The 24,070-nt window shown below is 38.1% G+C and overlaps 3 protein-coding genes across 3 annotated transcripts in view; 1 reads left to right on the top strand and 2 right to left on the bottom strand.

Moving 5' to 3' along the window:
* Positions 1 to 490: 490 nt before the first annotated feature.
* LOC144201035 (homeodomain-interacting protein kinase 1-like) lies at positions 491 to 5,868 on the top strand. Its single transcript, XM_077723470.1, has 2 exons — positions 491 to 888; positions 1,768 to 5,868. The coding sequence occupies exons 1-2, from the start codon at positions 786 to 788 to the stop codon at positions 3,000 to 3,002; spliced, it is 1,338 nt and encodes a 445-aa protein (XP_077579596.1). The 5' UTR covers positions 491 to 785; the 3' UTR covers positions 3,003 to 5,868.
* Positions 3,298 to 5,740, bottom strand: LOC144201036 (endonuclease domain-containing 1 protein). The gene is made up of 5 exons (XM_077723471.1): positions 5,663 to 5,740; positions 5,492 to 5,592; positions 5,106 to 5,220; positions 4,133 to 4,289; positions 3,298 to 3,720 (listed from the first exon to the last, which is right to left on the bottom strand). The coding sequence occupies exons 1-5, from the start codon at positions 5,738 to 5,740 to the stop codon at positions 3,329 to 3,331; spliced, it is 843 nt and encodes a 280-aa protein (XP_077579597.1). The 3' UTR covers positions 3,298 to 3,328.
* A 4,573-nt stretch (positions 5,869 to 10,441) lies between the features above and the next one.
* The window catches only part of dpf1 (double PHD fingers 1), a 33,690-nt gene continuing 20,061 nt past the window's right edge, over positions 10,442 to 24,070 (bottom strand). Inside the window, exons 9-12 of the mRNA XM_077722670.1 lie at positions 19,557 to 19,676; positions 16,060 to 16,172; positions 15,541 to 15,622; positions 10,442 to 14,246 (exon numbers count right to left, since the gene is read on the bottom strand). Of these exons, the coding sequence (XP_077578796.1) occupies positions 14,176 to 14,246; positions 15,541 to 15,622; positions 16,060 to 16,172; positions 19,557 to 19,676 (386 nt within the window). The 3' untranslated portion in view covers positions 10,442 to 14,175. The remainder of the gene's footprint in view (positions 14,247 to 15,540; positions 15,623 to 16,059; positions 16,173 to 19,556; positions 19,677 to 24,070) is intronic.

Raw genomic sequence — 24,070 nt, forward strand, 5'->3', positions numbered from 1 at the left:
GTGTGTGTGTGTGTGTGTGTGTGTGTGTGTGTGTGTGTGTGTGTGTGTGTGTGTGTGTGTGTGTGTGTGTGTGTGTGTGTGTGTGTGTGTGTGTGTGTGTGTGTGTGTGTGTGTGTGTGTGTGTGTGTGTGTGTGTGTGTGTGTGTGTGTGTGTGTGTGTGTGTGTTTTGGCAGGTCAGTGGGTGGTATGGTTCTTCAATTCTCAACATTTAAAATGATTGCTCTTTATGTCTAATTTGTTCTACACCCTGATCTGATGGATACAGGATGAGTCAGAACATTACAGCATAACTGGAAAACGATATTTCTGGAGCAATGTTGTTAGGGAAAAACGAATATTAAACGCTTGGAATAAAGGAATATGGTAGACATCTACCGTTACTGTATTCTCATGATCCCCCATCGACGTTCTAACACAAAACGCTAAAGAGCGCACGTACATAAACGTCACATAGCGCACATACAATTTCACGGGTGTGAGCGTTGACTTCTTTCGGCACTTGAGTTCAAATCGAAAGAAACGAAGCTTGCGAACACCAGGCGACGTCATAAACGAATGCAGGATTATTTAGCGTCCACAGATGCTCCCACAATTCGATCAGAAGTCATGTATACATTCTCCCGTTTGAAACGTATACATTTAGCCGTCTTGAAGGATGAGGGATCTAATCTACTAAAGACGGCTTTCTGTTCAAAAGGGACCATTTCATTAGAAAAGGCATTTTTTTGCATGACGTCGCTGGTTGATTAAAGCATTATCAGTTGCAGAAAGTTAGGTGTCTGTCATGAAGTCCTCAGAAGACTTGCCCACTCCTAAAAACAAAAGGGGCGTTTGGAAAACCTCTTCATGGACCAGCTCGGAGTCTTCAGCCGCATCTGTTTCTTCAAGTAAGCGCACCTATTGCGTCAAAAGTGTCCATAAGAATACAAAAAAAATCTATCAATATGAACCTTTATTGTTATCCCTTATACCCCTTTCAGGGACAGTGGAGAGCTATTCTGAAGTTGACTATTTTTGGTCTTCAAAATGAAAAACTGAGATATAAAGAGTTTATTTCTGTTTATATCATTAATATTCTTTTTATGGGCGGCCCGGTGGTGTGAGTGGTTAGCGCGTCGGCCTCACAGCACTGGATTCCTGGGTTCAAATCCAGGTTGGTCTTCCCATGAGGAGGAGTTTGCATGTTTTCCCCGGGCATGTGTGGGTTTTCTCCGGGTACTCCGGTTTCCTCCCACTTTCCAAAAAAAAAAACATACATGATAGGACGATTGGGCACTCTAAATTGTCCCTAGGTATGATTGTGAGCATGACTGTCCATCCGTCTGTCTACCTGTGCCCTGCAATTGGCTGGCCATTGATTCATTCATTAGCAAAAATAACAAAAATATACCTGTTACAACCCCAAAAACAGTTCTCTTTAAAAAAAAAAAAGGATTTAAAGCTTTGTTTTTTTTGCATTTTATGAACTGCTTCATCCTTACAGATTTTTTTCTGTCATTCCCAGAGCCATCCGGGCACTAAACTTGCATTAACATGACACAATCTCGTCTATGCAATAACTTTGCGGTGTGCAACACCATGTGCAATATCTTAGATTGTGCAATATTTTAGAATTACCTTTCCCGGATGTGACTTTTTAAATTACTTACTCAATGGTCACTTGCTCCACCCCTGAACAGATCCAAAAGCATGCTCCTCACAAATAATTGGTGTCTTTAGTCATCTTGCCTTCTTATTAACAATAGCCTCCTATTTATTCTTTTCAGTGAAGATGACAAGACTTGAAGTCAAGACCGGGAAGATTTTGTACAGCAAATCCAATGCTTACTCTGTCCTGGATTTTATCGGTGAAGGCTGTTATGGGAAAGTGGCAGTCTGCAAAAATCTGGAGACGTCAGAGATTGTGGCAATTAAGATCTTAAAGAATGACCCTTGTGTCAAACAGGACACTGAAAAGGAGCTGTCCATGCTGAAGCTGGTCAGCGTTTTGGACGCAGATAGCACCAACGTTGTCAAGTTCTTTGAACAGTTTGATCATGAGGGAAACATATGTTTGGTGTTCGAGGTATTGGACTGCGATCTCATCTATTTACTTGAAGAGCGACAACGTCAGCCATTGTCTCTGGAAGAAATCCGTGTCATCGCCTGTCAGCTACTATCGGCCTTAGTCACCCTAAAGAGACTTGGAATCTTGCACACTGACATCAAACCTGACAACATAATGATTGTTAATAGGTATGAACAGCCTTTAAAGGTGAAACTGATTGATTTTGGCAATGCCATTCCAGTGTCTAAAATTAAGCAAGGGTTAGAAATTCAACCAGTAGGATATCGAGCTCCAGAGATTACTCTCGGCCTCCCTTACAATGAGAAAATCGATGTCTGGAGCGTTGGTTGCATCATGGCCTTCCTCTTCCTGGCCGGAAACCTCTTTGCTGTCAACTGTGAATATCAAATGATGAAGCATATCATCTGTGTCCTGGGCCAGCCAGACGACCACCTGCTTCACACTGGAAAGTACACTCAAAACTATTTTACTGAAGATGCAGAGGTTGGAGTTTCTCGATATAGACTCATGACACCAGAGGAGTATGAAGCGGAAAACAATGTGAAACCTAAATTACAGGACACTTGCAAAGAACTTCCTAAACCCCTGGAAGAAATGATTGATTTGCTACCCGAGGGACAGATTGAAAACGATGAGTTGGAGACCAGGAAGACTTTCTTGGACTTGCTCAAACAGATGTTGCATCTTGATGGGCATCAGAGAATTTCTGCCTCACAAGCACTGCACCATCCTTTCATCACGATGGGAAAATTGTCCGACGGTGTCAGCTTTAGCCATTTTACAGACAAAGAAGTATTGTTCCATCCACAAGAAACCCCTTCCTCAGTTGCAAAGGCAGCTTTTGAGACCAACAAAAGTATGTTGAAGAGGATTCGCAAATTATTACAGCGAATGAACTCTGCATTCTGTCGCCTGACAAAGTTACTGGACTAACAAGCCTTAACGATTAGTAATATTTTTTATTCTTTTGTTAGGGAATTATTTTTGACCTTTGTGATAAAATGTTGGTCGGTGTCAGTTCACACTGTGAGCTATGTCTACCAAACCTTAGTTCTCATGTACTAAGCATGAATCAGAATTGCTTCATTGATATTGCACTAATGCAAAAATGTATCAATACAAGGCAGACATACATATCAACAGATTTTGTTCTTTATTTATTTTTTGTTAGGAGTAACTTGACGCACAGCCACAATGCTGAAATATGCCTTTAGAATTGTATTTCAGTGTATATATCTAAGGGAAGTGGTAAAAACAGATCAATAGTTGCAGCTATTGTGGAAAAGCTCTCCAACTTCTTGATCTGAGAACTGCTGCAAAAAGTTGCCAAATTCATCCAGAGATAATTTCTTAACCAGGTTGTCATTTGTGTTTTTAGCTGTGGCGGCTCCGCTCTGAATGGGCCTGTCATTGTTGTCCACACAGCAGTATGCATTCCACAGGTATTCTGGGATATTGACACGCTTCATATCGTTCTTGATGATCCAGTTGTCCACAGAAGGGACCGCACCAACTAAAACATAGGCCTTGGAACACTTTTCACGGAAAAGGTCAGTCAGCTGAGACTCGTGGATTCTCCATGCATTCTGGTTAAGTTTGGGGTTCTGAGGAACAACGTTGGTAAGGGTAAAAGTGGAGTTGCGTCCAGGAACTGTGAAAGAGTGGGAGAAGGAAAATAAATGAGAGAAATGTAAGCTGAAGAAAACAATTGACCGCATTTTTCAAATATGTTAGCAATTTACTTGGAGTTAACCTATGGTAAATAAAGTTGCTAGGACATTGATTGGCCCAACTGATCAAAGTTGTGTAAGCTATCATATATTTTGGACCTGAATATAGTTTTAGGCCCTACCAGCCTATGACGAAAGGGCGAATTAAGAGTCTGGAAAAGATGGTCGACGTATCTCACAAGAATAGTCTGTGGAAAACTTTATATTTTCTGGATACTTTAATGTACTAAATATATCGTTGATCAAGAAGCCAAGTGTAACAATATTTTCCATCTAAGATGCTAAGAAAATATTTGTTTATGTACATAAATAGTAGAAAAAGCACTACGTTACCGGCATGGTGTCCGTTGGGGTTAAGGTGACCTCTATCAAAGCCAGAGTGTGAGTAGTCCTCGTTGAGAGCCTGTTTCTGTCCCAAGTAGATCCCAGGGTTGTTTTTTCCCAGCCGATAACCATCCATCATTTCTCCTTGCCAGGTCTTATTAACCAGCTAGAAGAACATCAAAATCCCTTTTATTTTACAAAAACTTCCTTCTCCCACCATGTTTTATTGTTGTAATGCCTAATTCCAACGAAGAGGGTGACTAAAAAGCACACAGTAGCTTTAAAAGAGGAATTTCATGGTAAAAACGATGCCCAAATATTAAAAATATAGAATAAAAGCGGCAGTGTTTTATCTGGATTTTTTTCAGCGAGAATTCGTATTTGGGCATTCTCATTCATTTTTGGTGTTGACGTCAGATTAGAGTGATGCAAGTACAAAGTGCCATTTAATAGCCTTTGTGGATCAGTGAATTATTCGCCACAAAATGACAAATTATGTTGTGATTTTCAAAAAAGCATGTATTTAGACGAGTATGGGTGAGAATTGTGCAGCGAAGACGTGGGTTTTTTTTGTGCTGCAATACCATAAATTAGACAGGCATTAGGAGTTGGTAATAGGTATGTTGCTTTCTTGAGTTTCATTGATGAAAAGCAGGTGTAGTCTGGCCCCAGATGGGCTGCTAGGCTTTGACCCTCCTACGTGCTGTCTGCTGAAAATTGTGCTGCCGATGTTCAGTCAGATTTTGCTACCAAACAGACTTTTTTGATGTTTCCACTGCACTCTTATGAAAGAATGCCCCCAATATGAAATATATGACTTTTCCCCTATTCTTGGAGGATATGCAATTTCTTAAATCCCTATCAATTGGTATCCCTTTGGATTGATCAGCATGTCTATATGTCTCACTAACAAGAAAATTGGTGACTCTTGCATTAACAATACATGTTTTCTATAGTGTATGGCTTTCCAGCATGTACTAACCTGAGGCTCAACAAACCACCTTTTCTCCCGGCCACCTCCATTGCTTGGCTCAAACACGTATGCAGAATAAACTGCAATACGATGGTTTGTGTCATACAATGTGGCAAAATGGTACCTGCGAATGTATAGAGATTCCTTATATATTGAGAACACAATTTTTAACAAATGCTGACATACCCACTGTGCCTGTGGCACTGTGTTGAGGAACTTATCTACCACGTGATGTAATTACAATTAAACTTACTTAGGGGTAAAGTACCACAAAATTGTTATTTAAGCTCGCTCATCAACATCTATAACGTTTAACTAATCATATTGTCTGGATACAGCACATGTGTCCTTATAGGGTTTTTTCTTTCAAATGGAAGTAGGAGTACATGTTTTACCGGTTGGCAAATCGCTGACAGAGATGCGTGGTTCCAGGTGTTGACGACCCCCATTTTGGTACTTTGCTTTTATAAAAATACTTTAAGCATTCAGGCACATCCTGTAGATCAACAAGAACATAAATATAACAGTGTTATATTATTCTAAAGAAATGTATGCAAGTCACATACCTCAAATTGTTCCACAATTTCTGCATGTACAAAAAATAGGAGTGACAGAAGGGTGCATAGAGATGCAAAAGTTCCCATTTCAAGTTCTGAGGATTAAGAAAATAAAACAGGAAACATTTAAAACAAGTACTTATTCGCAAATGAGTATTTTTTTTAACTATCCTGTTTGTGTGTGTATTTCCACTCACCACGTGTCACTCAGTTGTGTGGCCTGAGGTGACGGACACCCTTGCATATATATCACTTTGCATTACCTTTGACCTTCTTTGCAAACTTTATCTCAAATCCTGCTAACGTGAGAATTTTGTGTATGTAGACGTGCTGTGTGTGTATATATATATATATATATATATATATATATATATATATATATATATATATATATATATATATATATATATATATATATATATATATATATATATATATATATATATATATATATATATATATATATATATATATATATATATATATATATATATATATATATATAATATTCAGCTTTTAGTGAGTAGATTTATTTCAATTGACCATCAACTAGAGCAGACATGGGAAAACAACGGCCCGTGGGCCACATCCGGGCCCGCTAGGCCCTTTAATCCGGCCCGCCGATGTTGTCCAAATAATGGCTCTGTCCACTCTTATTTGTTATTTGTGTTTTACAGCCCCTCTATCCTTTTTAAAAAAAAAACATTTTAATATTTCATAATACATTCCTTTTTACTTTACTTTGTACTTTATACTTTTTACTTTAATGATGAGTGTTGCCCACCCCTGAACTAGAGTCTAGTTCAATGTACTCTTTTGAGTCTAGTTACTAGACTCATTCACTGTATTGTATTGGATTGGATTATATTCATCATAATGTATTCATTTATTTTTAGTACACAGCACACTGAAAGATAAACTTTTGCTTCCCTTCTGGAATCAATCTAATTCAATATATTCGGTTATTGACAGACAATTGATATAAAAGTACCCACTGAAGGTTGAATAATGTTGATTTAGAATGAAACCAAAGGGAGTCATGGAGGCAAGACAAAACAAACATGGAACATAGGGAATTGATAAAGTCAACTGGGCTTTATTTAATCAGCTTTGTATTTTCCCATTGCTCTGCTCTGTATTCATTTTGCACATTAAATACCCAACAACAAATTTGACTGAGACACTAGATGAGGGGACAATAAGTTGTTACTGTCTTTGCGTTATGTAATACCTTCACATTACTTTCCATTTAAGGTGCAGAATTATTCAAATGCTTAATGATCCATATAGTTTTTCATTGCTACTTTTATCCACGTATAAATATGACAAAAAAGGAAGGACCGACTGAATAATGAAATGTAAATCAATGGCAATTAGTTTGAATGATAAAACTTTAGAAAGAACCAAGATTAGGGGGAAAAATCAGTTCAATCTTTAGTAACAACATTAACCTCAGACAGAAAAATGAAAAAAACGTGGGGATGTTGCTTAGGTCTACCTCTAGGTTGCAGTGTTGATTTGTGTGTGTGTATGTGTGTGTGTGTTGTTGTTTTTTCTATTTCACCAGCTTAGTCTTTTTCCATTTTAAATTGTGACTGCAGATCATTCAAGTGCTCGTCAACCAAAAAAAATGTACCCCACAAATTCATGATCCAGTCTGTTGAGCTGTGTTATTAAAACTAATGACTAAGCTTGTCTCAGTTCAAGGTTTCAAATTGTCGGAACAAAAAAAATAACCATTGGAAAAAGAATAACGCTTGAGCCAAAAAAAGTGCAATCCATCAAACCACGGCAAATCAAAACAAAGCAAAGCATTGAGTGTTCAATTTGATTTGATTGATTTCAGTTGAGAAAAAAAGCTTGAAATTCAGTCAGTGATTTGCTGACTAAAGACATTATGGATGAATCTGCACAATTTAATGTGTTTCATTACAAAATATCACATTTAAGATAACAACAATCAGTTTTATTCTGTCTTAAAAATAATTTTTAAACATGAAGTAACTATTTTCATCTTATAGAAGTGGAATAGATTGAAAACTCATTTTTTGTCATCTTATTAACTGCAGGTATGACAGAAACCTAGAAAATGAATGAATAATATACATATAAATCAATTATAACAATAGTGATACGACTATAATTCTATTAATAGCTCTCGAACAATTCTCAGGACTTTTCTATTAAAACTACAGTAGGCTATATTTTTTTGCGTAAAAATGTTACAGGAGATGTTCTTACTATTTTACCACTCCTTTAATAATAAACATCTCCCTATTTTTACATCTCCAGATGAAAGAGAACTTTTTAATTCCAGTCATGGTTTGGAATTTCTTTTGCTGCACCTTAAAATAATCACACAATTACTTTTTCCATCTCCACCAGGCAAAAGACAGAATGTGAATTCCCAAACTGATGAAAACCCCCCACCCTACCGTACCCTACCCCAGCACAAACACACACCTACACACAAAGACACAATCACCACCTCCACCACCAATCTACAAACACACATTAAAAAAACTCCACCTCTTCTCCATCCCCTCCTCCTTGCATTTCTCTCATTGTCCAGCCTCATTCATTTTTCATTTTTGAGTCATTTCATTTCAGATGCATTAATTTCCACCATATTTATGTATGAGTCTTCCTGACTCTTTATCCTGCAGCACCCCTCCCCATTTTTTAAACATTCCCATCTTTCTTCCTCTCTCTCTCTTTCTTTCTCCATCCTCACCTCTTTCCATGGCTGCATCCTCACCTTCCCCTATTAGCACCCCCTGCCCCAGTCCATCCCATTACAGTAATCCATCACTCCTCCATCAGCTACCATGCAAACAGACCTTCCGGTTACCATAGAAACCATCTCCCAGGCTCGTGCCGCATTGGCTCTTTCTGATTGGTTGGCAAAGGATTGGCAGTCTCAGTCTGTCTGGGAGATGTGGTAATTGGCTGGTAAGTCACACACAGACACACACACACACACACACGACACACACATCCTCACAAATATTTTCATAGTTATCAAAGGGAAACTGAGGTCAGCATGATGGAGCTGATGGTGGCTCCAGGCTGTGTGTGTGTGTGTGTGTGTGTCTCAGTGTGTGTGTGTGTGTGTGTGTGTGTGTGTGTGTGTGTGTGTGTTAAGGCATGTGAGGGTGCTGAATCCAATCTGGTATGGGGTTTTCTAAGGTTTTAGAAATGGTTGGAAGGCAGGGGAGCGCTTGGGGTTAGAAGGTTTTGGATAGGTTGGAGGCCTTACAAATATTAAATGGAGGACTAATTTAAACATGTTTACAAAGCCTATATCATATGAAAAAAACCTTTACTCTCCTGCAAGGATGCAGTTTGGCATGTGAATTGTGGATGGAGACAGACAAGGGAAAAGGGAATGGTTGATCAGCTCAACTGCACCCTGCTGCTGTTGCTCAGTCGGGTCTGGCCAACACAGGCACTGTGATGAATGTCTCGTCTGCAGGAGTACATCACAAAGAGCAAAAAGTGGACCTGCACTGAATAGTAAAGCGTGTTCGCTTCTGCAGTGGTTTAAAAAAAAGAAGGCAGTTGCAGACCATGCTTTTGCCCTTTTTTAGAAATTCAAGTCACGAGTCAAGGCACTAAAACCTTGGTAAAGATTTTTTTTAGAACTGTTTTGGAAGAATCTGATGCTTATTTTGATACTTTCAACGAATCTTCGAAAGAGGTGGTGTTTCATTGTCTATTTTCATCACTTCGTGCTATCATTATTGATCCAATGTGTACTCTGGATTGATCCGATAAATCATAGAAGTAATGTAGATCTACCAAATAGTAGAACTTATTTATAATTCATTCATCTAGGAAATCATTGGTATTTTATTTGGTGGAAAGATTGTCTTCCTGGTGGCCCGGCGGATGAGTGGTTTGCGCAGACATGGGCAAACTACGGCCCGCGGGCCACATCTGGCCCGCTAGGCCTTTTAATCCGGCCTCCCGACGTTGTCCAAATACTGTTTTTTTTTCTTTTTCTTCCAAGATGGCGCCGTCACGCGGAAGCCAGTGGCAGTAGCTCTGTCCACTCTTATTTGTTTTTCGTGTTTTACAGCCCCTCTTTTTTTAAATTACATTTTAATATTTTTTAATACATTCTTTTTTACTTGACTTTGTAATTTAAACTTTAATGATGAGTGATGAGTATGTTAATACTTTAGTCCTTTTTTTCTGTTTATGTTTCATATGTACTGTTAACGGATGCAGTTTTTTATATGTATCATATCTGTCAAATTTTTAAAGTAAATGTGGCCCCTAGGCCGAAAAGTTTGCCCACCCATGGGTTAGCGTATCGGCCTCACAGTGGGAGACCTGGGCTCAAATCCAGGTTGGTCCACCTGTGTGGCGTTTGTATGTTCTACCCGGGCCTGTGTGGGTTTTCTCTGTGTACTCTGGTTTCTTCCCACATTCCAAAAACATACACGATAGGCTGATTGGACACTGTAAATTGCCCCCAGGTATGAGTGTGAATCAATTTTTTGTCTCAATGTGCCTTGCAATTGGCTAGCCACCAATTAAGGGTGTCCTCTGTCTCTGGCCCAAAGTCAGCTGGGATAGGCTCCAGCACCCCCCGCGACTCTAGGGAGGATGAAGTGGTTCAGAAAATGAGATGAGATTGTCTTCTTTACCCCTTACTTTGACACTGCGTTGAAAAATATGTTGAAAGGAGCATTTGACCACAAAAATCAACTGGCATTTATATATGTTTTGAGTCCAAGCACACAAAAAAACGGCTGTAAATGGACAACACAAACACATTAATGTCATTCTCATCATTTTAATGGAAAAAACTGAGTCAAGGGAAGAAAAATGTAGACTTGAATTTACAGACAATTTGCAGTAATGTCAGCATGAGACTAAAAAGTGTCCAAGATTTCATCTTCTTCTTATGGTAGAAAATACAAATCAAAACATTTTATTCAGAGTAATTTTCAGAAGACAATCCGATTGGAAGGAGAGAAAAAAAGATACAAAAATAATAAATGCACACACACACACGTAGTACTTACAAATCTTACAATTATCTTTTTGGTTGGGAAATGAAAAAAGTGCCAGCAACATTACAGAATGAGAATTTACAAGAGAAGCCAAGATTCACTTCACAAACAACTTGATGCCCATTTTACAAAGTGGCTGCCGTATTCTTCTCACAAAGTACAATCAAAAGGACTCCACCATTAAGTGCCAGGAAATCTTTTCATTTTAAAGGCTTTTTAGTTATTATCATCCACCATTAAATGTAAACATTCCAACTCACATCAATCAAACTATCATAAGATATTTTGACTCAAATTAAGATTTCATATGAGATGACTAATTTGTAGCATTAGCTTTAGGCCTCCATGTTGACCTTTTCTCAAAAAACTTGGAGTGATTTTGAACAAAAGTACCATAAGTATGATTCAAATGTTGAAATAAATACATACATGAATAAATAAATATAAATGTTTTGTGCAAATGTGTCCAATTTGCTGAAACGTGAATTCAAAACTGCTTTCATGACAACATGAAATTTTCAACACAGCTTGACGGCCATGTTTATTAATTTCATTTAAAAGAAATCTAGCTATTTGTTGAGTGTTTGACAATAGAAATGCTTTAACAAAATACATGGCATTAATTCTGGTTAACTTTAGACTAGAAATACTCTTTCATTCTTGTTGATGTACACTAAAAGAGCAAAATTATGGGAAATATAAAAATGAAATAAGGCAGCAGTGCAGCAAATTACAACATGGTTTTAGGTTTTTTTTGCCTCTGCTCATTGCATATGAAAAAAATTAAACACAGTGGTTCTGAAAATATAAAAATAAATTTAAATGATAAAAATAGAAATGAGTGCCAACAGTGGTACCCGGATTCTCTTTAGGGTGACATGAACAATTGACTGAATTACTAAATATTCAAAAGACTTTCTTGTTTTAGTAGTACAATTAACTTGTATTCAACTTTAACTACAAAAGCGGCATCTTTTCAAATATTTAGGAACACAAGTTTTTAAGGTAAGGATACTTTTTGAATTAATTGTTTGAGTACACTACTATTTCCCACTGGAATCCAAGTGCATTATTATTATTTTCTTTTTATTTTACACTACTTCTAATGTTGTCCATAGTGATAGTAATCAGAAAGTCAAAGTCGCTTTGAGGTCGGTCGTCCTCGATATAAAAGGTTTGAGAACCACAGATTTCGATTAAAAGTCAAAACAAGCTCAAACCCAATGAAGGTCCAGATGTACAATTACATTTTCACCATTTGGGCTTTATGGCATAAATGGTAACTACAGCCCCCAGTGTGATAATAGCACTGACAGTTGGTTCTTCACCGATCATAAACCCGAAACACACAAAAAACAAAACAAATAATGAACATACATGCAAACACAGCACTAAGATGGCTTTCATCACTAATTGTTTTGTTGTTCCTTTTGTTTGACTTTTGGCTGAAGACTGAGGACAATATTACTGGAAAGATATCTTATGACTTTTGCACAATACTATACAATGGAAATCATGTTGTCATTCTTTAAAAGACATGTTACATCACAAAGCTTTAAGCTAAAAAATAATTGGATCAATGCATTCGCTGGTTAAAATCCTCCGCTTAAATGGAATTGCTCATTGCATTGGCTCAGTATTGATTTTTTTTTTAAATCAATAGAAGATTCCGCAAAATATATGCAAGTTTTCCTTAATGAAATATTGTATCGTTTCAGGTGGAGTGACACTTATGTACATGCTGGTTTTCCTGGTTCATTGTGCAGGGGAAAAAAATGAGACTTAACTGTCTACTGACATTAAGCGTCAATGAAACTTTGATTATCACACCCCTAATGTGGTGCACTGTATGCTATTCTCCTATATAAATGGATATTTTTTTTCTGCACTGTTTAGCCTCACTAGAATCACAGTGGAGACCCCTCAGGTCAATGACCCCAGACTGGTCGCAGGCCAATCAAAGGGCATCTGTTGTTGCAAATATAAAAAAAAATGATGAAATGACATTATTTATCGCAGAGTAGAATGAATAACAAAGACAAAATATCATAATGAAGGATCTCCTTCACATTTGAGCCCCTGAATATTGAGTATTTTATGATAAGAAAAGAAAAGAGGTAGAGAAGTGAGATGACATCAGAAAAAAAACATGTCTCAATTGACAATTTATGTAATGGAATGGCAATGTGTGTCACAGTGAGAACTCCAAGATTCAGTTATTTGAATTTGGTTTTGCACAAAAGGAGTACTTGTGCATTAAGTAATGACATTTAAAAAAAAAAAAGATTTTGTCTCACGTGCATCACCGCTGGAATCCATATACAGAAGAAAAAAAAAGTGTTTTTCCGAACATTCAAATTACCGGTGCATCCATCTTATTCAAATGTCAATGTTTGACTTAAGCTCCCATTAAGTGTGGAGCCAGCTACAACTACTGCAGTGCTCAGACTCTCACACGCATCCACCATTAGAAAGACCCCAAATTTGGCCCAAACTGCTCATCACAAATACATTATTGCGATTTAAGTGTGCTTCCTCTTTGAGTTCAATTAAATACATTTATGAAACAATCAAAATAACCACATGCAAATGAAAAATAGCGCTAATAGAAATGAATCCTGAAAAAAAAAGGCCAGACAAACTGTAATCCACACAAAACTCCTACATTCTCAACACACTGACAATACACAAGCACGTAGTGAGTGATGTGTTGGCTTCACAGTCACTGTCTCACAGAAGTGGACATATTTTTTGGAGAGCTCCTAATCCTAAACTGTCATCCCAAATCACAGTATCCATAGACAGCTCATTTGAGAAGATCCACTTCACAGGTTGATATTTACTGGACACTATGAGCCTTCATAATCCATCATGAAATCAGTAAGTGGTTCAAGCAAGCTCCACACTTACATAGATATTAAATTGTCTTCATGAGTCCCGAAATTTGTACAACTGGAAACTGCTCGGCCCAGGAAGATTCCACTGAAGTTCATTGCGTAAGCCTTGAAAAATCATTTTTCACAGTTTTTATAAGTAAAAGATACTGTGTTGTCATTTTCTAAGTCATGTCCTCTTCTTTGCACCTCTTTGTCTTGTTAAATCTTGCTCACTACTTCAATGAGTTGCAGCCAAAGATCATTAGGGCTCTTTTGAGGGCCCTTAAGGGGGTGCCGGTGGAGTAGTATTCCTCCAATGTGTCGTTGGCAGCCTGGAGTGTGTGTGTCTTGTGAGCAAACCTAATCCAGGCTGATGAATTCTTCTGCCCCAGAGGATAAAAGTATATTTTTGTTTGTGTCGTTTTGAGTTAGGGTGCTTGTATAGCATTGTAAGTGACAAATGGATGTCAAAAGTTACTGGTTTGCTCTCAATTAGATGTTCAGATGAAGTTGCCGGATCCTGGGCTGAGTCAGAGGTCCCATGTTCGGAAAGCGAAGGCGACCCGAAATATTTGGGACAGGACGAAAAGCCGAGAGAATGAGGCATTCAAAGCTCTCCAGATTAATTGAGGGTGATGTAGGCTGAGGCCTTCTCCTTCAGGTGTCTCAAACACAAATGACAGCTCCAGCTTCCTGAAACAGCCAAAACACACACACACACAAATGGTGACTTCAATCATGGCTATTGTAAATCCTTTTGAATTAATCCCTCATTTCAGCGTGTTAAGTAATGCTGTAAATGAAAGCTGGATGTCAGAATGTTACATTTTGGCTTGTGCTTAGTGGGTGGGAGAGATTTGAGAAGTAGGTTAGTATGGGTTTGGGATTTGTGACATTAATTAAGAATCAACAGTGCAGTGCAGCATATGTAACAATACATGTGATGCCTTTAGAGTTAAGAAAATGACTGGTAAATTCCACGCTTGTGTTATATGTGTAAACTAAAAGACATGAGACCAGAACATGGCTGAAAATGTGGCACTTCACTGACACCACTTATAAAGGCCCAAGGAACCTCTTTGCCATGGAAACAGAGCATGTAGTATGTTTCTGACTTATTTCCATGACAACAACTTTCAAAAGCTTCCGATTATGCTGGTGAATTTACACTAAAATCTGACTAAATAAAATGTGTGCAGTTTGTATTTTCTCCCTGTGCCTCTGATGAATGTTTGATTGTTCCCTTGTGTTCTGCGACTGACTGGCCACCAATTCAGAGTGTCCCAAAGATGGCTGGGATAGGCTCCATCCCCCCCCCTCCAGCCTTGTGAGGATAAGCGTTACGAAAAATGAAAGAATTAAAGTTCAAATATGCATGGAGATACTTCTTCATTACACTCAAACACAACAACAGAAAATATAAAACCTATCTGCAGAAATGTATACGCTGTCAGAAAGCCAATAGCAGGCAATACATGACTTTCCGCAAATTAACATTTACTATTTGTTAGTTTTTTTCTTGTTTTGCAGTACGAAAACAACCATTTCTGGATTACTAACTTCCTTGTGATAATGACCCTCATAATGTACAGTATCTCAGAAACACCATGTGCAATGATTCTTCTTAAGATTTTCCCTTCAAAGTAACATATTTGTACTCCCAATGAAAACCAAGAATATGGAGGTGAAATTTGTGAATCGGGGCGGCTTATATGTGAGAAATTGTAAAATTCAACAATTTTAAGGCAATTTTAAAGGTAAGGCTTATACGCTAGGCGACTTGTATGCAAGAAAATATGGTAAACATTCTTGTGGGTTCTGTTTTTGTGTCAGGATTAGAGCTAACATTTTTTAAACATTGTAGTCAATTGATGAACAATTGCTGGGTCGAATTTTTAGTGTCACTTCAAACTAGATTAACATTTTAACTTTAACGGAGTGAGCTGGTTGGAAGTAGAATCAAGTGAGTAGTAAAGCTATCACATACCTTCTGGAGGTTCAGACATTGGAGGGCTCAGACAGTACATGTGGTAGCCTCTATCACAATCATCACAGAATAACAGTTGATCCTGGAAGGGGGAAAAAAATTAATGTTCTAAAATGATAACATGGACTCATTGAATTTCCTTGAATGAAAATAAATAACAATTCAACAATTTCAATATATAGTACATCAATTTGAGATTACAATATAGCTATGTGTGGACAGGATGGAAATGTGTGAATATTTAAAGTCACGTGTTGATGAGGAACTTAAACTATTCACTGAAATGGCTAATGGAATTTGAAAATACTGCACACATGACTAAGTATTTACTATTCCTTTATACAATATTAAAACATCATACCCAGAAGTACCATATAAAAGCAGGTTTACACTTATAGACAAAACTGGTATACCTGTTGCTTGGCAAATGTTCTATTTTGACCAAATGATAGTACTGTAAAGTGCTTTCCCAATTGTGGGTGACATTTTACTTGAATTGCCTATGGAGTGAAATCTTACGTCATTCTCGGAGGTGCCGCACAGGCTGCAGGACTTGCACTCGATGCACTGCCAGCGATAAGTCCTCACTGCAGCTGTCATGTTCACTGTGAACTGCAGACAGGAGGGGTGGCCTGGGTTCGCCACATACACACACGCCCGCACACACATGCACACCGGCCACGCACATGCCCACACAATTTTCACCACTACTATGTGTACTTTGAGCGTGTCCAGCTATCTAGTTATTTATTGGATGATGATTTCTCCAAAATGATTTATTACAATTTGAGAGATGTTAAACAGTGTTGATGTGGGCATCCTGTTTCATTAGATAATGGACAATATTTTCTGATAGCGTCTGTTCTGCTTCGTTTAACTGACTATGTCGATTTACAGGAATTTGTGTGGAGACAAATGAATCAAAATGTATATTTTGAAAAATTATCAATTTGTATTTAGTAATAAATTTGAAAAATGTCCAAATTCTAATTTTTTTTGAAATTTTCCAAAGCTAATTTTTACAAATAACACTTTTTTACTGTTTGTTACTACTACTTTATAATTGTTTCAACTCCTCCAATGATTCCAATTATTAAAAAATGTTGATCCAAACTTCCTCTACTCTATTCTCAAATGAAGAAAAGGACCATACCAGTGTTTTGCATGCTTTAGCCTTTTTCATTACAAATCACGTACATTTTTTATATTATTTTTTTTTATTTTTAAATAAAAAGAAACATTGACTTGACAATAGATTCTGTACATATACATACTGTACATCAAATCAATTGGAAATAAAACAGCAAACTTGTTGCAAACAATTTGTGCATATAAAAATGCTTCAAGAATTTACAGTATTTTAGATTCACTTATTCACACCACAAATGGACTGATAAGATAATAAATGGTAAATGAAACAACATCATACTTGCTCACTATGCACAACCAAAATTCATGTAAGAAGAGCATTCAATCAGAAAAAAACAATGTTTTATGGAACATGCATGCAACGTACAATATGAATCAAAACATTTGTTGTTTTCCAGACCAAAAAAAAAAAGATGAAACCAAGGTTTTTAACGTCATTGGCAAAAAATGAAAAGAAATTGTGTGTTTTAATTTGGAGCCTGTATCTTCATAACAATGAGCTAGCAAGAGAACATCGGCTCATTTTCTGTACTATTTCTTTTACATTAACTCGTTGCTATTTGATGAATAGTTAAAAAATATGCTCCCAAAAAACATGCTCCACTCATCAATACAATGGAGGTGGAAAAAAGTACAGTTCATCATTGTTTTGTTCATATTCCTGAGATGAATCAATATTACAATGTAGTGCAATTAAAAACAAATGGAAAATGAATAAGTTCAGGACAGGGTTAAATTCCCCAAGTTTACCAATTAAACCTAGTCCTGTTTACTAACAATTTGGCTTCTGGCATATCATCAGTTGTATGTTTTGTTGACTTAGCTCGAATAAATTTGTGAATAAAGATGAGTCATCTCTTTTAAGAGTTCACTTGTTCACCCTTGTGATTTTATTTTATCATCAGATTTTCACATACAACACATATGGCTGTGAGTATTCCTTATTTCAAAGAAGAGCAAATATCTTAAATCAAATAAATATACATGTTTTTTTTGTACTTAATTAAGCTTAAGCCCATCAACAATCACATACAAAAAGTGTGTATGCCTGCCACAGTAAGTTTCACTATCATCTTACTGAATTCAATTGACTGGACTACACAGATTCACAACCTGTACTCCTTTTTTGGAAATAAACAAAATATATAAAATACTATGTAATATCGGGTGGCCTGGGGATGAGTGGTTAGCACTTCGGCCTGACATTGGGGGACCTGGGTTCAAATTCAGGTCGGTCCAACTGTGTGGAGTTTGCATATTCTCGCTGGGCCTGCGTGGGTTTTCTAAGGGTACTCTGGTTCCCTCCCACATTCCAAAGACATGCATTGTAGGCTAATTGGACACTACATTTCCACTCGGTATGTGTGAGCATGTTTTCTTAGCCTGTAGTCAGCTGGGATAGGCTCTAGCCCCCCTTGTGACCCAAGTGAGGATAGAGCGGTTCAGAAAATGAGATGAGACTATACAATATAATAGAATAAGTGTTGTTTTGATCAAAACTGGAGACTACTTAGACTACTCGACAAATGGTGTGTTCCCAATGAAGAGTTGTAATCAACCAAAACAACAAGGCTTTAACCAGCTTTGACAAAAATGCTCCACAAACAAAATTTTCTATACTGCTTAAAAAGGGTCATAGAAGTTCCTGGAGCCTATCCCAGCCAACTACAGGCACAAGGCAGGGGAAATCCTGAATCGGTGGCCAGTCAATCGCATGGCACAAGGAGACGGGCAATCATTCACTCTCACACTTATAACTAGGGGCAATTTAGTGTCCAAGCAGTCTACCATGCATGTTTTGGGATGTGGAAAATTTGGAGCACCAGGAGAAAACCCATGCAAGCCCGCGGAAAACATAAAAACTGGGAATGAACTTAGGACTCAACCCTCGATATTAGAACTGTGAGACCGATGCACAAAGCACTCATCTACCGGGCCACCCTGGTTGAACTTATATTGTAAAATAATGTTCTTCAGTACTTACTTCCTCTTCTGATCCACTTTCAAATTTGTAATCCAACTTTTTGGACAATAAAGATAATGAATCTCGATTATTGTTTTCCATCGAGTCATATGCCCTTTGCTGAAATCCTTACATCATTGGTTTCAACTATGCAGAGGCAAACTGTTTGATAAATTATTTTTATGGTATTTTTATGGTAGAATTTCAGTAGTGATACATCTGTTTGAGTCTTGATAATTTATTTTTGAATACTCTGACAAGATTCTATCATTTAATTAGTGTGAAAGAACTTATGATAGGGACATTAATTCAAATCGCAAAGTTATTAATGCTGATGATTTAATGCATGTGTTTAAAACTGGCTTTATATATCATCACCAAATGGTAGTTAAATCACCAAAAACTGTAATGTCACGATCATTCGCCAGTCACTGCATTCAGAGTGAGTATGTACCACCTGGTATTACTCTATAATAATTTAACCTAGTGTTTCTCATCATTTTAAATCGGAAAAACACTGTTTTCACTGGATTTAATTTGTTATGAAGGGAAAACCACTTTGACACTATTTTAAAATTGTTTCATTAGCTTTGCTATACTTATAAAAACATAAAATGAGATTGATTTGTGCATTCAGGGTTGCATTTAAAACACGCCAAAAATAGTCGCTCAAAGCCACATGGTTCTCATGTACATGATTAGTTGTAGATGGGCTAAAAAACATTGGTATGGTCCATCTTTATAAAATATTCAGATGTGTTTACTTCATTTGCATATCGTCTATAATGTAGACTCTATGCTGTTTCTGATGAGCAAAGGACGCTTTTCGCAAGAGGGGTTTTCACTGTGCATCAACAGAGGACCACATTTGTCCTTCTTAACATCCCCTTCATCTTTGCCCTACCTGAGCGTCCACAGTCTGCACAGGAAATTAGGTCCTCAGGACAGCCAGTTTTCTTTGAGCCACCGAGGCAAAAGTCGCAGTAGCCATTGACGATGACAGAGCCATCCGCTGCTTTTTTAGCTGTTGGATGGAGAAAGAAGAACGTCGGGTTAGTGGGGAGGGAGTCTTTCTGCACGTTGGATTGGAACCCACATAAGCTCAGGAAGAACATGCAAAGTCCATACAGTATTGGGCCCACCTGGGATCGAACACTCGATATATGAGCCCAATGCACTAACCCAGGGGTCGGAAACAATTCTTATTTTCTAATGTTATTCCTTGGGAGCCATACTGCGAATTTAAAAGTCAAAATACATGTAAATGGCTGCCTTTTTCATTTTTTTTCTGTATTTTCACCACTTTTAAAGTGGAAAAAAAACGAATACTTTGACAAGATTCTTATACATTTGCTAATCAATGAGAGTATACATTCCAGAACAGCCTAAAGCAAAAAAAGAAGAATATTAAAGCAGCTCAAGACAAAGTATCTCAGCTCTGTCACCAACAGTTTCCATATTTTAGGTCACAGGTTAGCAAAGAGCCAGATGCACCCATCAAAAGAGCCACATGTGGCTCTCGAGCCATAGGTTCCCTATCCCTGCGCTAACCACGCTCTACCAGGCTGCCACCAAGTTCAATTGCTTTTATTTTATTTTTCAGTGGCCCGATGGTCAAGCGGGTAGTACGTCCACCTCACAGTTCGGAAATCAAAGTTTCAATATGAGGATAAGCACTACAGTAAATGCATGAATTAATTTTAATTTCCCACCTTTTACCTAATATTGTGTCTTGTCATCCTTTATGTGTCTTATTTATTTATCTATTATGCGTCCAATACCAAGTCATGTCCACCTGCCACCAGAGGGCACAGAGCCCTTCCAGTGACAAGCTCTACTAAGCAGTCGACTCTTAATCTCGAATACAGATAAGAGTCTTTGCTAATGTTGTGCTTGTTGATTGCATAACACTTTTAATGGAAGCAATCACATGACCTCTGTGAAATATTGTCCTTCAAAAGATTTTTTCAGTGCAGTTCACAGTGGCCAATATATTAGCATTCACACTGAGATAGCAAAGAACCCATTTATTGTGAAGGCACGCAAAAAATAAGCCCACAGACACACACAAAAAACAACAGCATGCAATTGTGGTTGTATGTATGTGCAAGTGCTTGCACTCGCACATGAGCAGGAGGTCATGGTGGAATTTAGTTTGGCCGGAAGGGGGGTAGGGGTCACGGAGAGCGTGGTAATGTGATTGAAAAGAGAGTGAAAAGGGAAGAGGAACTAAGAAAAGGAGAGATCTGGAATTGTAACTCACAGGGTTTGATCAAGATCGCAAAAGAAAGACACAGAAAGCATTGGAATTACTGTACAAATGACCCTGGAGCCTTTAGCAAAGTTACTCTGTGCACACAATTGAACTAAAGGTCTGTAGGCTGCCCACTGATTCAGTGCCTCTGGTCCGTAGTCAGCTGGGATAGGCTCCAGCACCCCCTGAGACCCGGATGAGGATAAAGCGGTTCAGAAAATGAGATGACATGAGAAAGGTCTGATCAAAAGAATGATATGTTTATATACATAATTAAATAAAGCTAAAATTTGCTTTACACCTAAATGTAAAAAATACTACTGCAGGTTTAATATTTTTAAAAATCCCAGTAAAGGTGGATTTAATGAGTTTTCCTGGGTATGGGTTCTCGTGACACCTACAATTTATGAAAGTAATTACCCATATCAGCATTTTAATAATCTTTTTGTAACAGATATGAGATCTTGGTGGCATCAGCTTTTTATTTAGGAGAATATTACCTGGATTATATCAAATCTATGAAGGCAAAAGATATAAAAGCCTGGTGTGTACTTTTGTTGATTCTAAATGTGATATCCCATATCATCACTAGTACATATAACATTTCGTGTAATATTATATACGTCTCAACATCGATAGTTGTTGCCATAACCTCATGAGTAAACAAACTCCTCTAATGAGAAATAAATCATATTTTCTAAATGAACCTACAACAGTGTAGGACATAGAAAGACAATTTATTCATTCATTCAATTTCTGAACCGCTTCTCCTCACAAGGCTTGCGGGGGGTGCTGGAGCCTATTTCAGCTAACTACGGACACCAGGCGGGTGACACCCTGATTTAATGGCCAGCCAATCGTGGGGCACATGTTTTGGAATGTGGGAGGAAACCGGATTACCCAAATAAAACCCACACAAGCCCGGCAAGAACATCCAAACTCCACATATCAAAACCCGGGTGGTTGTGAAACCCAACTGGGAGAGTTTCTGTTTTATGCGATTTCCTTTAAATTAATCTTATCAAATTCTTATGTTTCAATTTTACCCAAATTTGTGAATATAGCACAAAAGTATTGTTATGTTGAGGAAAATCAACGCAGCAAGATGTTTTATGTGCAATATAAAGCTTAGTTGTAATGCCTAAGGCTAAAACAAACACAGTTCTGTCTCCTTTTTACGGTCAAACATACTCCTTTAATCTTGGCTATGTTTTGATGTTGGTTGCCACTGATTGGGTCTTAGAATGCCTTATGGGCTATGCTAGACAGACACATTTGAAACATATTCCACTTACATGCGTGCACAAAGAATATACAGTGTATGTGTGTCTAGTATGTGTAGCGTTCCTTGTATTCGTATTTACGCCTGCAAGCATGTCTGAAAACCGTAGGGAGTGAATCAGCAGGTCTCGGTATATTTGAAGTAAGTCAAGGAGGCCTGCTGGCTATTAGTGGAGTGAAAAAAGTCCATCAATGATTAAATGCCTATGGCCCTGTTTCAGAAACAGCCTATAACCACAGACACGCCAATAATGGCTATGTGAGAAAGAGGGAATGCAATAAGAATGGGAGAAGGTAAAGAACAATAATGTTAAGCAAAACAAATGTAAAACAGTATCAATTTCACCTCTCGACTCGACCTTTGTCTCCAGCTTCCTTGCATTTTCATTGGCGGTACCCCCATATATTCCCTTCTGGAACTGACCCACCTCCCTTCCCACCTAGTGCCCCCCCTTGCCTCCCCTCTTCCAATTACCAGGAGGAGTATGAGCAGAACCACACACTTCACAGCTTTCAAGTGCCGGAGAGGCATCCTCCAGGGAATTATCCAGCAAGCGATGAATCCACAAATACACCCCCCCACCTCCCCACACACACACACATATACACACCACCTTTCTTATTTCTCCTTCTTGTCCCCCCCCCCCTCCCAACCCACACACTACCTTACTGCATATTTTCATTTTTCTCTCTGCTCTTTGACCTTCCCATCGTATTCCTCCATCCCTCCACATGGCTGTATTGCCAACTTTTATAGTACTACACTCATTCGCATTCATTTTTTTCAGCTAAACTTTTCTCAGTATGAAGGAAACAAAACAATATAAATGAATTCTCACTGGATTTTTGAACAAGTTTTCCCACCAAAAAGTACATAATATAAAATAAAATTATACTATTTTTTTAAATCAAGGTTTAAGTGAAACAAGAGTGTATAATTTATAATCAGATGCTATTTTTTTGGTCATTCTTTAACGTTATTTTTATCTTCTTTTTTCTTCTTTGCTTCGATTCTCTTACTTCTTATTCTCTTCTTACAGTGATGTTCTCAATCCAACTTCCACACTAGTTACACTCCATATTATAGGGGGAGTTCTAAAACTAATACTAAAACAAGAAAACAAACTGGAATTAGTCGATAAAAGTCATGTTAAAACTATAAACATACACTGCCAGCCCTTATCAATTTCCATGCTTAATGCTATGGTATGTGTGGCATTTTCAACTCCCAGTGGGGTAAAAGCTGGCTGGGTCCGCCCTATACATAATAATAATAAACAATAAATGAACATAATAGGGCAGCCACCCTATGGTGAAGTAGTTCTTCCACCTGACTTTGGTGTGTGTAGTCTGGGTTCGATTCCAACTCAGCGGCCGTGAGATTGTGAGTATGAGTGGTTCTCCGTTTCATTGTGCCCTGTGAGTGGCTGGCAACCAAATCTGAGTATCCCCAACGTCCGGAGTGAGTAGTTTGCTGGGACAGGCTCCAGCACCGCCCTGCCATGAATGAATAGATAATAGAGAACTAAGACTTAGCCCAGACGGCCTGGTGACGTGAGTGGTTAGTACATCGGCCTCACAGCTCTGGGGTCCTGGGTTCAAATCCACATTATGTCCATCTGTGTGCATGTTCTCTCCGGGCCTGCTTGGGTTTCCTCCGGCTACTCCGGTTTCCTCCCATATTCCAAAAACATGGCTAATTGGACACTCTAAATTGCCAGCCCTATTACATTGGTTGTCTTTTGTCTCCCTGTGCCCTGCGATTGGCTGTCCACCAATTCAGGGTGTCCTGGAGACAGCTAGGATTGGCTCCGGCACCCCTCACGACCCTAATGAGGATAAAACGGTTGAGAAAATGAGATGAGAAAAATGAGATATGAGAT

This window comes from Stigmatopora nigra, chromosome 8, assembly GCF_051989575.1.
Source record: "Stigmatopora nigra isolate UIUO_SnigA chromosome 8, RoL_Snig_1.1, whole genome shotgun sequence".
In the NCBI taxonomy this organism is placed as follows: domain Eukaryota; kingdom Metazoa; phylum Chordata; class Actinopteri; order Syngnathiformes; family Syngnathidae; genus Stigmatopora; species Stigmatopora nigra.